Here is a 14572-nt window from a genome sequence, read left to right as displayed (position 1 = left end):
GTCTGTTTTAGGACCTTTAAGTGGTAAGAACATGTTCTTCTCGTTTAGGGCTTCAAATTGATATAAAATTCGTGGAATTTGGTTGAAAAATGAGTGAGATATTGAAGTTTTAAATTTTTTCCAGAAACCGATGCCGCAGCGGCGGCCGGCGACGGAATCCGGTGACCCACCGGAGAAGAAAGGAGAACATTCTGTCAACTTTAACGGAATATACTAACTCCATCAGGTATATTTAACAGAATATTCTCTAACGGCATTAAAGTTTATGTCCAATATGCCAGGCACGTGCCTGCGCATGGGTCATCGAAAAATTATTCTAAAAATATGGGGATGCTCGTGGTATTGAGTAGGCCACAATGGTGTATTCAAAAATCCCAATTGAGCAACGTATGAGAAGTTATTATACGGTTTTGATTATGTGCTTAAATTATTGTTAAATCAGTGGTTTCACATATAGGCGAGGACGAGCGTAGCCAGGCGAGACTTGGGGGCTACGATCCTGCTACATACTAGTAAATGGGCTTTGGTTTTCTATATATATATGTTTTACATTTTCCCAGAAATTGTTTTAAATGGATTTACGATCTTAAATGCCATGTCAATTGCATTACATTTTAGTATGTGCATTACTATAGCTATGCATATTATTGCATAACGCTGTGGATGCCCAGGTAAGCTTCAGGTGAGTATATATTAATGGTAGTGATTGTAGCGTGTATGGTATTATTTAGAGGCATTTAGTGCTTATTATCCTGCACCCTGGTATTAGTGCTCTGCCTGAGGCCAATGCCTAGCCTTCATATGATCATTCACCTCCCGCACCACACGCTCACCTGGGATCCAAGGCAGGTGCCAGCCTGTCGTACAGACCACATTAGGTGGTTCCGAATTGTAGGTGACTTGCGATACTTTGCACAACCTTCACGTGATCGTAGCACTTGAGTGTATCTATTTACATCCAGCCTGTCGTACAAACCACATTAGGTAGTTCTGACTCGTGTGTAGGATTTGGTAGATGAGTTGTAGGTTCAGCCGTACAGGTCACGTTAGATGACTCTGGTTGACATATCACTTTATATTGATTTATTTCACCTGACTTACTTATTTCATTACTGGAATACTTGACATGGCATATACTTGGTTTTCACTACTCTCGAGCATGATTTCTATCTACATATGTATTATTATTTTCTGGGAAATTATACGGGTTTTACTATGAAGGGTTATTATGTTTGGAAAGAGAAATGATTTTATAAACCTTTGTTTTTGCCCACTCACGTTTTCAGTTTTGTGCCCCTCCAGGTTCTAGTTAGAAGTTCGTGTTGGTGGCTCACGAGGACTCTACGATGGTTCTGATAGACATCCATCAATGTAGGGTTTTCCTTCATATCCTGTATAATTAGTTTTTAACCTGCTGGACTGCACTTTGGTACCTACGCTCTGATTATGTGTATCTACACTCTAACACTTCCACTCGTACTTATATACTAGTCTAGTGTAAGTTAGTTAGTTTGATTTTTATTTACCCACATTATCTCATCACCTTTACTTCCGCACGGCGCACATGGCTACATCACCCTCACGTGACGGCCAGCATGACTTGATTTAGGTCGGGGTGTGTCATCATTCCAAATTGGTCTCATCCATTTTAACCATTCTAAACAAATACCAACCTATTGAAAATATCACATCCACTAGGTCCCAGTTAATTTTTTTTCATAAAATGTACATGTGGCAACAATGGATCACATTTATTTGATTACTTAGATACTACAATGATAAAAAAAAATAACTTCATAAAAACATGAAGATGAAAAAAAAAAAATTTAAAACAAAATTTACAAATAAAATCGAAAACAAAAATGAAGATCGGAAAATTTCTAACAAGAAGAGGTTAAAAATTTGGATATGGTTTCAAGGAGTTTGTTTATGCTCATGTGATTTCCTCATTTGCATATTTTCGACTAGTAAAGCTTCCAATTCTTCTTTGTGGGCCATAAAGATGGTGGTGGCCGCATCATTGTAGTCAATACTATTTTAGCCACCTTCATGAACTTGTTCTCGGTGTTGGCGGTGTCAATTGTAGGGTGGAGTTTTTGGTTGTGCGTTGTGTTTGGAGGTGATGGCCTGAAAGGGTGGTGGTTACCCTTACTTGGTGGAAGTCATGCTTTTATGACCTTTTATTGATAGGACTTGGATTGTCTGCCCTCCCATTTCGGTGCCCTTCCCGTGCCCTCCTGTTTTGTGTGGTCACGGTTAAGCCACGTCAACATTTTATATTGTTTTTTTATAAAAATAATAAAACAAAAAGAACTAATAATATAAAATGTTAACGTGACTTAACCATAACCACACAAACAGGAGGGCACGAGGAGGGCACCGAAATGGGAGGGCAGACAATCCAAGTCCTTATTGATATTAAAGACAAAGTAAGCCCTAGTTACTTCAACAAAATTTAATTCGGGCTTAATGGATGTGACATTTCAATAGATTGGGTACTTGTTTGGAATGTTTAAAAATGTTGAGACTAATTTGAAATGATACTAAAGGTTGAGAGGTTTTAGGTACTTACTCCTAATTAATATAGTTACTATTTCAACGGTCATATTTGGTCTTCTAATTATATATATTTACATAAATGATATCTGACTGTAAGATGATGATCATATTAAATACATGATTGTATTATAGTCAATCCAATAATCTACACAAATTTTTATTTTTGTCTATGTTTTTTTTTTTTTATATACCAAACTCATGATGTTCAAGTCCAGCTTTGACTCATAAAAACCATGTATCAACTCACAAATTAATAAGAGTTTCAAACATCATCATTTACATAATCGAACATAAAATTATTCACTAGGCCCTTCATAGTAGATCGAAAAATTGAGTTTGATTTCAATTTTACAGGAACCAAATTCTTACAAAAAAAATTGAGTTCTATGAGAGTGATTCTAATTCTTAACCAACTTTTTAAAAGAGAAAATAATTAAAACAAGCAATAGTATAGTAGAAAGTAGAAGGGTTCCACAATGAATATATTAAACTCATTTCTATCAAACTCACACAATTGTAGCAAGAATTGGATCATCTCTTGAGTAGGAGATCAGGATCCTCCTGACCCAATAACACGGACCATTGGATTTTGATCCAACGGTTACAAATAGGGGCCCTCTCTAAAAGTTATAATAATTGTAGCAGTTGGATCAAAATCCAACGGCTCTTGTTAGTGGGTCAAGAGGATCCTGATCTTCTACTCAGGAGAGGATCCAATTCCATTGTAGCAAGCGTGTTATATAACATTGACTCAATGTGCATGATTCCTATAGATATTTGATAAACACATACCTTTTTACCCTTTCACACACCCCATGTTTAATCTTGATTGTTTTTACGTTTGACTTATTTAATCCGATGCCCAAAAATAAAAAGAGTAAGGTATGAAGATTATCTCCCTTCCTATATATCATAATGAAAAATATCACAAAATTAGAGTACTAAGAGCATCTCCAATAGAGATGTCTAATATGAATTCTCAAAAATTTTATTTGAAGGCTTGTATGGTATTTGAAATTTATGTCAAAATATTTTTCCCTCCAAGGAATGTTGAATTATTATTTTATTATATTATATATTGGGCCCTATAGCCAAAGTTTCTAAGAAAAAAATATTAAATCGTTTAAAGGTTGTATCTTATTGGTGAATTATGGAGCCACACACATTAAATAACAAAATTGACTCTTGTTTGCTATACAAAAGACTGCTAGAAAGTAAGAAATCAAATAACTCAGTTACCACATCCATTGTGGGATTTCTTTGGGAGAAAATGTTGATGTTTTTTAGTCCTAGTTGGCGTATTTGACGTCTTTTTTAGAGATGTTGCATGAGCAAGTTCACCCATACTTGGATGGCAAGGGCAAGGGCAAGGGTAAGAGAATTACCAAAAACCCACCAAATGTGGCTCAAGTGACCCAAAATGAAAAAGGCAATCAGTCAGTGGGCTCCACAAAGCCTATCGGACTGCCCATCCAACAAATGTCAGGCCTTGCACCTGTTGGCAATGAGTGAAGTTACCGAGCAGATAGAATGCCTCCTACATGCGAACCATTGAGCTCAATGACTCCTTCATCGAGCCTTAACTGTTGGATTTCCAATGGTCTAATACTCTAGACAGTTGTATTTTCAACGTAAAAAAAGTTTAAATTTTGACTGTTGTGCCACGTGGCACAACTCGATGGTCTCATTTCCGAAGTTTAGGGAAATCAACTCCAAGATTAATCCAACTATAAAAAATCTAAAGGAATAGAAGAAAAAAAATGCCAATAACACATGAGAATCAAACTTGACATTTTACTTATAGGTGAAGAGAAATATCATTAGGCAGAAGTCTTAAGTGATTTTTTTTTTCATTTTTCATTATGAAAGGTTACGAGACAAGTACAAGAGTCATTTTTCAAGGGCCTTCTCGGCATTGCATATAGCTTGAAAATGTGGTTTATACTTGCCACATGACCATTGTTTGAAGGAAAGTTTGAGCAAAGGTGGACAAAGGCGCGAAAACTCGCATACAACATGAAGGTGGTAATAATGAAATTTTCACTTGTTTTTTTAAAATTTAGTTATTTGACTTTTTATTTTATTAATTTTGGGATTGGGGGTTGCGCGTGTTTCACACAGAGAGGGAAGAGTTGTGAAGGGGAAGAGTGTTTGTATATAAGTGGGGGCCACCACCCCATGTGGCTTCCTCTGTCTCCACCAGCCCCTGTCTGGAAGCTCAATCATTAGAGTGAGCTGTGTTTCCCTCAGCCCAGCCCACCTCCCTCCTCTCCCCCAAACCACCACTACTCAACCCTCTCTCTCTTTCTCTACAAGTTTAACAGCTCCTACAATTCCTTCCCATGTCAAATTCCGAGGACCCTAATAACGAGCTCACTAACGGCGGCGGCGGCGGAGGAGCTATGGTCGAGCAGACCTCGCAAAGGCCGTCAAGTAACGGCGTCTTAGCCCTCAAGAAGCCCCCTTCTAAGGACCGACACAGCAAGGTCGATGGACGAGGCCGCCGCATCCGCATGCCAATCATCTGCGCCGCGCGTGTCTTCCAGCTCACACGGGAGCTCGGCCACAAGTCCGACGGCCAGACCATCGAGTGGCTCCTCCGCCAGGCCGAGCCCTCCATCATCGCCGCCACCGGCACCGGAACCACTCCCGCCTCCTTCTCTACTGTATCCGTCTCCCTCCGCGGCGGCCACACCTCCTCCTCCGCCCCCTCCTCCGACCACAAGCCCCAACTCCTAGGTCCCACCCCCTTCATCCTCGGCAAGCGCGTCCGTGGTCCCCTCGACGACCACGACAACAACCACAACCACGACGCCTCCGCCACCAAGAACCCCTCCGACCACCACGCCAACAACGACGGAGCCGTGTCGGTGGTCGGGCACTCCATGGCCTCCATGCTGGGCCCCACCGCAGGGGGACCCGGCGGGTTCTGGGCCCCGCACTTCGGGCAGGTATGGAGCTTCGCCGCGACGCCGCCCCCGGAGCTGATGGACCAGTCAGCGGTGTCCCACCAGCAGCAGCAACAGCACCATCAGCAGCAGCATTCGCTGTTCTTGCAGCAGCAGACGATGGGCGAGGCGTCGGCGGCCAGAGTAGGAAATTACCTTCCAGGACATCTCAACTTGTTGGCTTCATTGTCGGGTGGGCACGGCAATTCGGGTCAGAGAGAAGACGACCGGCGCTGAAAAAAATGGCAATGGGTTGGAGTTCCGTCCGTTGGCGGTGGCTGGTGGTGGTGGTGTGTTTTGTTGGTATATATAAATATGTGTATGTCTCTGTTTTAGCTATTTTTGGGTTGTTGTTGGAGTTGTTCAATTTTAAGAAATTTCTTTGTAGTGGGATTTTTAAGCTTAGAATTTAACCGGCTTTGGATGGCTGGAACAAGAAGAAGAATAAGGGTTTGTGCAAATGTATCAGTGCAATTCAAATTAGGGTTTCTCTTAGGGGTTCAAATTGTTTGTAGGATTTGGGATTTGGGATTTGGGGTTTGGGGGGGGGGGTTTGTTGGAGGAGGAGGGAGGAGAGAGAATGAAGAAGACGAGCAGAAGAATTAGGGTTTTAGCAGGAGGTTTTGCTGTTGTAAGTTGTAACTGGAAAGGGCTTTCCAGAATTTCAATTTTTATGATGAAAATATTTAATCCAGTCTTGCTTCTTTCTCCGACTCATCGAATCCCACTTTGCATTGATAATTTGATACGATGAACTCCATTTCGATGGGATTGAGGCCTACAACTGCTTTGCTATTCACTAGACTTGTCTGCTTTCACAGCCACTTACAGTTCTGCTGCTTTTGAAGGCACATTCCCACCATTCCCCGGGGATTAAGTTTTGGGATTATAAATTGCACCTTTTCTTTTCTGAAAGATGAAGCTTCTACTACTGCACTTTCTTACCCCAAAACAGTCAAACCAAAGACATATAAGAAAATGCTTTTAAGCTTCTTAATGCATAAGAAATCATCCGCAGAACATCCAAATGAGCGCAAGTACGCTAATATATACATACACACTTGAATAATATAAAATACACGTACTGAGCAATCATCCGCACAACATCTAGATGAGCGTATGTACGATAACACACACACACACACACACACACACATTTGAATACTATAACATACGAGTACATATTCGATGGCGACCGACAAACAAACTCAGAAAGTTGCCTGTAGGTGTTCAGTGAGTCTTACTTACTCGTGATAATGCTCCAATTGTGTGATGAACATTGAACTGAGGCTTCTACACAATATGGCACTGAATTGGAAAGTCTTTCAAACAGTGAAATCTTCAGTCCCTTTTTCCTAGCCATGTCAGCTTGAACCCAACGCCAACGGTTTTCTGCTTCACCAGTAACTATAACAGTGGTATTTTTTTCAGCGAAACTAGTCAAGGCCACCAATGTTTCCGGCTCAATAGCAGACGAAGCATCCACCAGAAAAAATATGACTAAAATGTCCTGCAGTTAGGCCTTTATCATGCAGCCGAAAGCTACTCATGTAAGTGGAGAAGATCACTCTGAATTCACAAAGTTCCTCCGTCGGAGGACAAGAGAAGTGTAAGTCTCTTTGTAAAGGCATGACGGGAGGATGTCTTCAGGTACCTCCTCCTTCTCGCGGAATGCAGCATTCACTCGAAACATGTCTGACTCAGGAATCCATTTCAACAAGCTTCTCATAAGCCCATCACAACAGAGGTTGCTAGGAGCACATACAAGGATCCTATTTCCGTGTGAAGTTTGACATAACTGGTGCACTGCTTCACTAACCACCACTCCAGTTCTCGATAGCCTAAAATTGGTCTTTTCATCCCAGAACTGGCCAGGCAATAGGTAAGGTGGTGAACCGCTCTTTTTAACACACAGCTGGCCAACCAATAGGTAAGGTGGTGAGCCACGAATGCTTAAAATGTGACGAACTGCAGATAATTGATTGGCATCAAGTTTATGACCAGGGCACAGCAGCGCTGGTGCAGTGGGAATGTTCGTACGCGAAACAGACTCAGGAAAGATGAAGTTCCTAAACAAAGCATCCGATGCATTTTGTACAGCTTGATGAGCTCTTTGCAAACAGACTCTATTGAATGAGAAGCTGACATCATATTTTCGGGTCAAATAATGATGAACATAAAAGTCATCCTCAAATTCTACTAAAACAACACTGCTCTTGACGACGCGATATATAAAGCCCTGTATAACAGGTAAGATCATGTCAATGGATAATTAAAGGAAATGAGACACACATTTAGAATCCCATGAATGTTTATGGATCGATGCTCGTAGTTTACCTGAAATGGCTCGGCATTTGTCCCTGATGGTCGTACATGGACCAAGTCCCTCGCCAAGGAATGGGGGATTCTCAGGAAAAGAAGCCATATCAAATGCTACAAAGGTTCTCTTCCCTGTCTGGTTTCTGTTCCGTGTCTGGTTTTTTATAAACTGCTGCTCTCTGCAACTCTACAGTGACATTCTCCAAATCGAAATGAGTCCATTTCTGTTTCAAACGAAAGCATGATTCAATCTGTAATTCATACCACCAACCAATGGCAGCAATAGAGTACTAAGAACACAACTTAACGAGACTTCATAAGCAGATAGAATCCCTCGTATCTTTCAAAATTTTCTCAAGTAAAAGGTTAGATATTGGTCATGGTTTTTGTAAGCAACAAGTAAGAGGAAAAAGGCATTACGAAAGGGCAAATATTCAAGCGTACCTCATAGAAGAACTCTTCAGCATATAAGAGAGCAGCGAAATAATCCTTATAAGTCGCGGGAGACAGAGGCTGGTTTAGAACCTTCGGCGCAATGTCATTTTTGATCAAATCTTTTATATTGTCAGGAATTGCGAAGATAGGTAATGAATCCTTCTCAACCCATACATAACTTTTCTTCCCCATCTGATCTAATACATCTGAAGAGGCGTGAGATAGAGCTGGCTTAAACATTGGACGGAGCTTAGTGGAAGATACGGGACGTCCAGTAGAGGAAGATGGACATGGTTTCAAATCAGATGCCGGAGATGGGTTAGAGGCGGATGTAGATAATTTAGGAGAAAACTGAGATGATGCATTCAGAGAAGAAGATTTCTGAGGTTTAAACGAAGACGTTGGAGGGTTAGGGGACGATGAAGTAAATGAGGAAGAGGAAGATGGTTTGGAAGAAGCTGTTGGTGTAGAGGAAGATGAAGATGGTTTGGGAGAAGATGTTGGAGGCTTTGGGGATGGTGAATTTGGTCCAGATGAAGCCTGAGGTGGCTTAGAGGACGAGACATTATTAGATGTTTTAGTATGAAACGTAGATGACGAAGAAGAAAGTATAGGAGGGCTAGCTGAAGAACTAGAGAAAGATTGCGACGGTTTGAATGAAGATGTTGGGGGTTTTAGGGGTGATTCAGATGAATTAACAAAAGTGGATTGGGGCAGCTTAGTTGAATATGTTGGGGTTCTAAGGGATGTTGAACACGAATCGAAGGAAAAAGGTTGTCATGATTTAGGGGATAATGAAGATGTATTGATTGAAGAAACTTGTGGTGGTTTGGACAAAGACGACGGAGGCTTGGGGTTAGGGGACGATGAAGATGAACTAAAGGGAGATAGGACATGATTATAGTGGGTTGATGGCGGTTTAAGGGGTGATGCAGCTGGTGTAAAAGATATAAAGGGTTGCAAAGTGTTTCTGTGGGAAGTTTCATAATAGTAATCACGCTTGTTGGAAGCGGTTTTCGCAGGAAATTGATTGAGAGAATGATAAGCATTTGTAAGATGTAATCTGAAAATCAACAAGTTACTAGGATCACAGATAAAACCAAAATAATTACAATAAACCAATCAAACAATTAAAAGAGAAATAAACTTATCTTCCGAAGTGGAGGAAGAAGAAGAAGCCATGACTGCTAGGGTTTCAAGGAGGAACTTCTACACTCTAGCAGCTGAGAGTCCTTGTGCACAAAAATAGGGTTTTGCACTAGAATAGGATGATGCTGTGAGTGCAGGGACCTCCTAATATATAGACGCTCATCCCTTTAATCCGGCCTATTAACTGATTAAAGGGATATTCCAAATCAATTAGGATTTCATTATAGTCCTAAATGGTAACGAACTCTTTGTCAACTAAATAAGGTTTTCATAATTAATTGCACTAAATAAGGACTCCTAAACCTAACCAAATAAGGCTCCATAATTTTCTCAACCATTAACTCGGATTGACCAAGTTACTGTATGTCAAGAAACAATAAGCACATGTTCTTTGACACTCACAACTTACATTCTCCCACTTGAGTGTCCAAGAACATGATCCTTATTTGGCCAAGTGGTAGGTGATCACTGAGTCCCACAAAATTTGCAACTATACCTTTAACAACTTGTCACTAGTAGTTTAAATATTGGATTATAGAAAATAACATGTAATTGCTTCTACATGTTTACTCTATTACCACGAATATCAAATTACGAGCAAAATGTTGCTTGACATCATTTGTTAAATTCATGTTGATAAGCAAAAGATCAACTCCTGAACTGAGCCTCATGCAAGCATGGCTCATATTTTCTGTCAATTTATAATATGATAAGAGGATAAGTAAAATACAACATACTATTTACAAAATTAGGACCTTTTATGAAACTTATGAACAAAACTTAAACAAAAACTCTTAAAATATCAGCCACTAACACTTCAAATGTTTAACACAAAAGGTAATCTCTTACTCCCACTGATTAAAAGAGACAAAATTATATAAATTATTATTACTCCCACCGATTAAGAGAGTTAAAAAAAACTTTGAAAATGTCTACAAAATGAAACAGATACCTTTCAAACACTCCCATTAGCAAAACATTAGTCATGGGATCGTCTACAAAATGAAACAGATACCTTTCAAATATTCCCATTAGCAAAACATTAGTCATGGGATCTAAAAGATAAAATTTGTGAGCTCAACATCTTTATTCTAGATATCTGTAGGGAAGTGACTCTTGTGACTGAAAAACTATACAAAATCATTTGGTCAGTTTTGTTCATCTAACATTTGACAGAAATAGAAAACTTTTACGGAATGTTTTCTGATTGCAACAAAAACATAAAATTCCAGAATCATCTGTGGACATAATCTGATTATATTAGGTTTTCATAGCTAAAACATAAAATACAAGGGCAAACGTATATAGTTTCAACACTTTTGAGCAGATGAAGTATATACAATCTTGTCAATTCCATGTTTAATTGTTCACTGATTTATAGTTGGATTGAATAAGAAAACACTTTTGAGCAGATTAATTATTCATCAATAACATATAAATCACAAGTCCAATTGCTTAAAAACAAACAAGAATTAATAAGCAAAACACTTTTGAGCAGAATATACTTATTAACCCTTCTAGAATTTCCTGCAAGATTAGTTGCATATATAACAAATAAAATATAAACAAGTATGATAATGTACGTTTTATCTACCAAAACCATGAACCATTAAAACCATGCAAAATTGATGAGTGTGAAGCCCATAATACATTATTTCTCCCACTTGGGCAAACACTCAAAATTGCAAGTTTAAACACTAGAGAAAGTGGTTTTCATATAACAAAATATAGGCTAGTTGAAACAATGAAGATCAAATACATAAATTTTTTCTTTTCTTTTTAAAGTAGGTTAGAATTAAAAATTTCATAAATAAAAACTTATGCAATGACTACATGTTTTATTTTATTTTAGTGTATGACAGAAGGCTCACATATGTGTTAAAGATTATGTCATAAAGTAAAATGAAACCTAATAAGAGAACCCAAACTCAAAATTTATGTTTTAATTCTAAAACAAGGTCGATTAAAATAAACACTTAGATATCTCAATAACATCAAATTTTCAACAATAATTTTAATCCCATTTAGAACTTAGAGAAAATTAAGGTAAAAGATTGGCAAATTTACCTACTCATTCTCGATTCTGCAAGATTCATCATGGAAGTAGTCGAGCTGTGGAGGATTGAATCAACTGTAAATTGCATGATTGTTACACCTTTGGGCAGAAACTAATCATACAAAGAAAATATCTGCATAGCTAGCCAAAAACATAAAATACACAAAATACATATAGCTTCAATAGCTTTGGCCAGATGAAAATATGTTAGAAGTATTTTATGTTGCTATAATAGTAATTTATAGTTGGTAAATGATTTCTTGAAATTCTCTTTGGGATAAAAGTATTCACCATATAAATTAGAATTCTGATTTTTCAAAATAATCCTTTAGAACAGTATTAAATAACCGTTTTGTTGGATATTCAATGATTCTCAAAAGATTAAATCAGACACAAAAATATGTCATTATTGACATTGAACAATAGAGTTCACGAAAGAGGAAACATGGTTATTCAGTTATTCGATAGGGACTAAAATGATCAATTAGTAAACTGATGCCACTTTCCAATTTTTGTCTCAAAAGACAATGATAATCATAATCAAAATTGATGACCAAACAAAACATTGGTTTGAGCGAAATAAACCAATACACTTTTCAACCAAAATTTAATCAGTGTTCACTAATAAATTAGAATTGAGAATTTGCAATGAAAACCAGGACATATTAGAGCAAATAAACATGTCAAAAAATTGGTACTATTGGATATGCACAAATTAGTGAAAACAATATTGCATAACATAACTAGTTTTTGAAGTACCAAAAATTCAGCAATACCACTTTAGTTTGCAAATTCACTAAAAACTCAATTCTCTTTAGATTGTCATGAAAATTTTTAGGTATGAACTAGACATATATGACTACTGTTTCGCAAAATTTCATGATTTATTTTTATTTTTATAAGAGAGCCAAAAAATGAATTCGAAAAGAGAGGTGTTGCAGAAACTGCAGAAAATGTTCAGTACAGAATTGAGATTACAAATTCACCAAATATTCATTGTTCATCCGATATGCATGAAAATTTTCAGGCAATAAGTAAACATACAAATCTGTTAATTCCCAAAATTTCATAATTTTTGAGAATTTACAAGTCTACTAAAAGAAAATACAAAATGGGATGTCCTGCAGAAATGGCAAAAACTTCTGCAGTACATACCGGAGACTAAATAATTCACCAAAAAATCAATTTTTTTTTCCAATGTGTATGAAAACTTCCAGAAATTAAGTAGATATATAAATTCACTGTCAGCCAAAGTTTCATAATTTTTTTTCAATCTTAAAAGTGGGCTAAAAATAAAATCGAAATGGAATGTGATGCAGAAGTTGCGTAAATTCTGCGGTACAGTCCTGATAAAAAAAAAACACCAATAATTCATTTGCAAACCAATGCTCGTGAAAATTTCCAGATTTGAAATAAACATCTCAATTTATATCATACTAAAATTTCATGAATTTAGGAGTTACATAGATATATCAAAATAATATCACAAACAGACTATTCTAGCAACATGGTATCACACTTAAATATTTAACATAAATCCATTTCTTGTCTAGAAACATGAAAAAATAAATCCATTTCTTGTCTAGAAACATGAAAAACTACCAGCATCTACAATCCATTTGATATTATGACATGACCAAATTTCATAAAATTTTGGAGTTATGAAAAATCTATCAAAATCAGAGACTAAAATAGGACAAATTGCAAGGTACTCTAAACTGCATGAACATAGCTAGTCTTGTTTTCATAACTTTACTAAAATCTCATTTTTCTTTTAAAACAACATTTAGCATGTCCATTGTGATATATCAAAATCTCCTTTTAAGATAAGAAAACAATTTAAAAGTGATACCAAAATGGCCACGACGTTAATATGTGTATATAGATCAAGCTCCTTACGATCGCAAGATAGGGGATCTCAAACCTTTCTAATTCCTGCAGAATCAGTTCACACATTCATCTAAGCTATGAATGAACATGTGTGCCTGCATAAAACATGTTAGTGTCATGGTATCCAAATTCAGAATTTTAAATCATGAAAATCCTATACAATGGCTCACCCACGAAGTCAGTATCCATAAGTTTAATTCAATCCATCAACTCAAAATAATTTCAAAAGGTTGCTTTAGACAACAAGAAAAATATGAGCAAACTTACTAATTTTACTTCCGTTGGGTCAAAATTTATTCTCACCCTTGAAGGATAATGCTCACTAGGGTTTTGGGCGAGTCCTAGGAAACCCAGCACTAACACTACCAATCAAATTATAAAGCAAGATATGAAAATCTCGTAAAGCTCAACCCATAATAAAGCATGGCAAATAATTCATTATGCAAGACTTGGCAGCAAGCTATTCATAATGGGGTTCAAGCTCTATGCATAAACCCTAGTGCATGGGTAATGAACCATGGCTGGTTCAATCATGACGGAGAAATCTTCAGCATACTGGAGCTCTCTGATCCTTCGACCAAACAAATTTACTCCATCGGAGATATCGAAAAGGAATACTAAATACTACAAAATCCTTGGAATAATGTATATTTTACCGACCATACATCTTATGTATATATGTCGTATGATGTAATTTGACATCTAAATCATAAAGTTAGTTGAACATGTTGGTCAACAGTCATTCACAATATAAATTTTGCCATGAATGTTTGTGATTCATGCTGCAAAACTGTAGTTAGAAAAGCAATTACAAAAATATTCTAAGATTAAGCGGAAGCCTCCGGATCCACAAGTAAAAGACATTTAACCAAAACAACAAATAATTATGCCTTTAATTTGTTAAGAATTTGTTCAAACAGATTACCAATAATCCGAACCCCAAAACTTTGCAAATTCCCTAGCTGATTTGTATCTGCAGACAAGGATAATACAACTACACGCAGAAGTAATTTCTGCAGATGGGTCAGATAATAATAATAACTAAAAAATTATTTGCAAGGCCAACACGATAATCAATCCACATATTGAATTATCAGCAATATAAATCAATGAATCATGTTATTCGATGAAGCTTTACATATTGTAAGGATAAAAGTAATGGCATGATATTGAAACGTTACCAATATATTCAAAACCAACCATGATCGAAATTTTG

The 14572-nt window shown here is 37.3% G+C and overlaps 1 protein-coding gene across 1 annotated transcript; it reads left to right on the top strand.

The window, feature by feature from the left end:
- The first annotated feature begins 4662 nt into the window (after positions 1–4662).
- On the top strand, positions 4663–6201 carry LOC114821998 (transcription factor TCP7-like). The gene has a single exon (XM_029095780.2). The coding sequence runs from the start codon at positions 4902–4904 to the stop codon at positions 5742–5744; it is 843 nt and encodes a 280-aa protein (XP_028951613.1). The 5' UTR covers positions 4663–4901; the 3' UTR covers positions 5745–6201.
- The last annotated feature ends 8371 nt before the right edge of the window (positions 6202–14572 follow it).

This window comes from Malus domestica, chromosome 16, assembly GCF_042453785.1.
Source record: "Malus domestica chromosome 16, GDT2T_hap1".
NCBI lineage: Eukaryota > Viridiplantae > Streptophyta > Magnoliopsida > Rosales > Rosaceae > Malus > Malus domestica.
The sequence above is the reverse complement of the archived record's forward strand: the minus strand, read 5'-3'. Positions and strand labels throughout refer to the sequence as shown.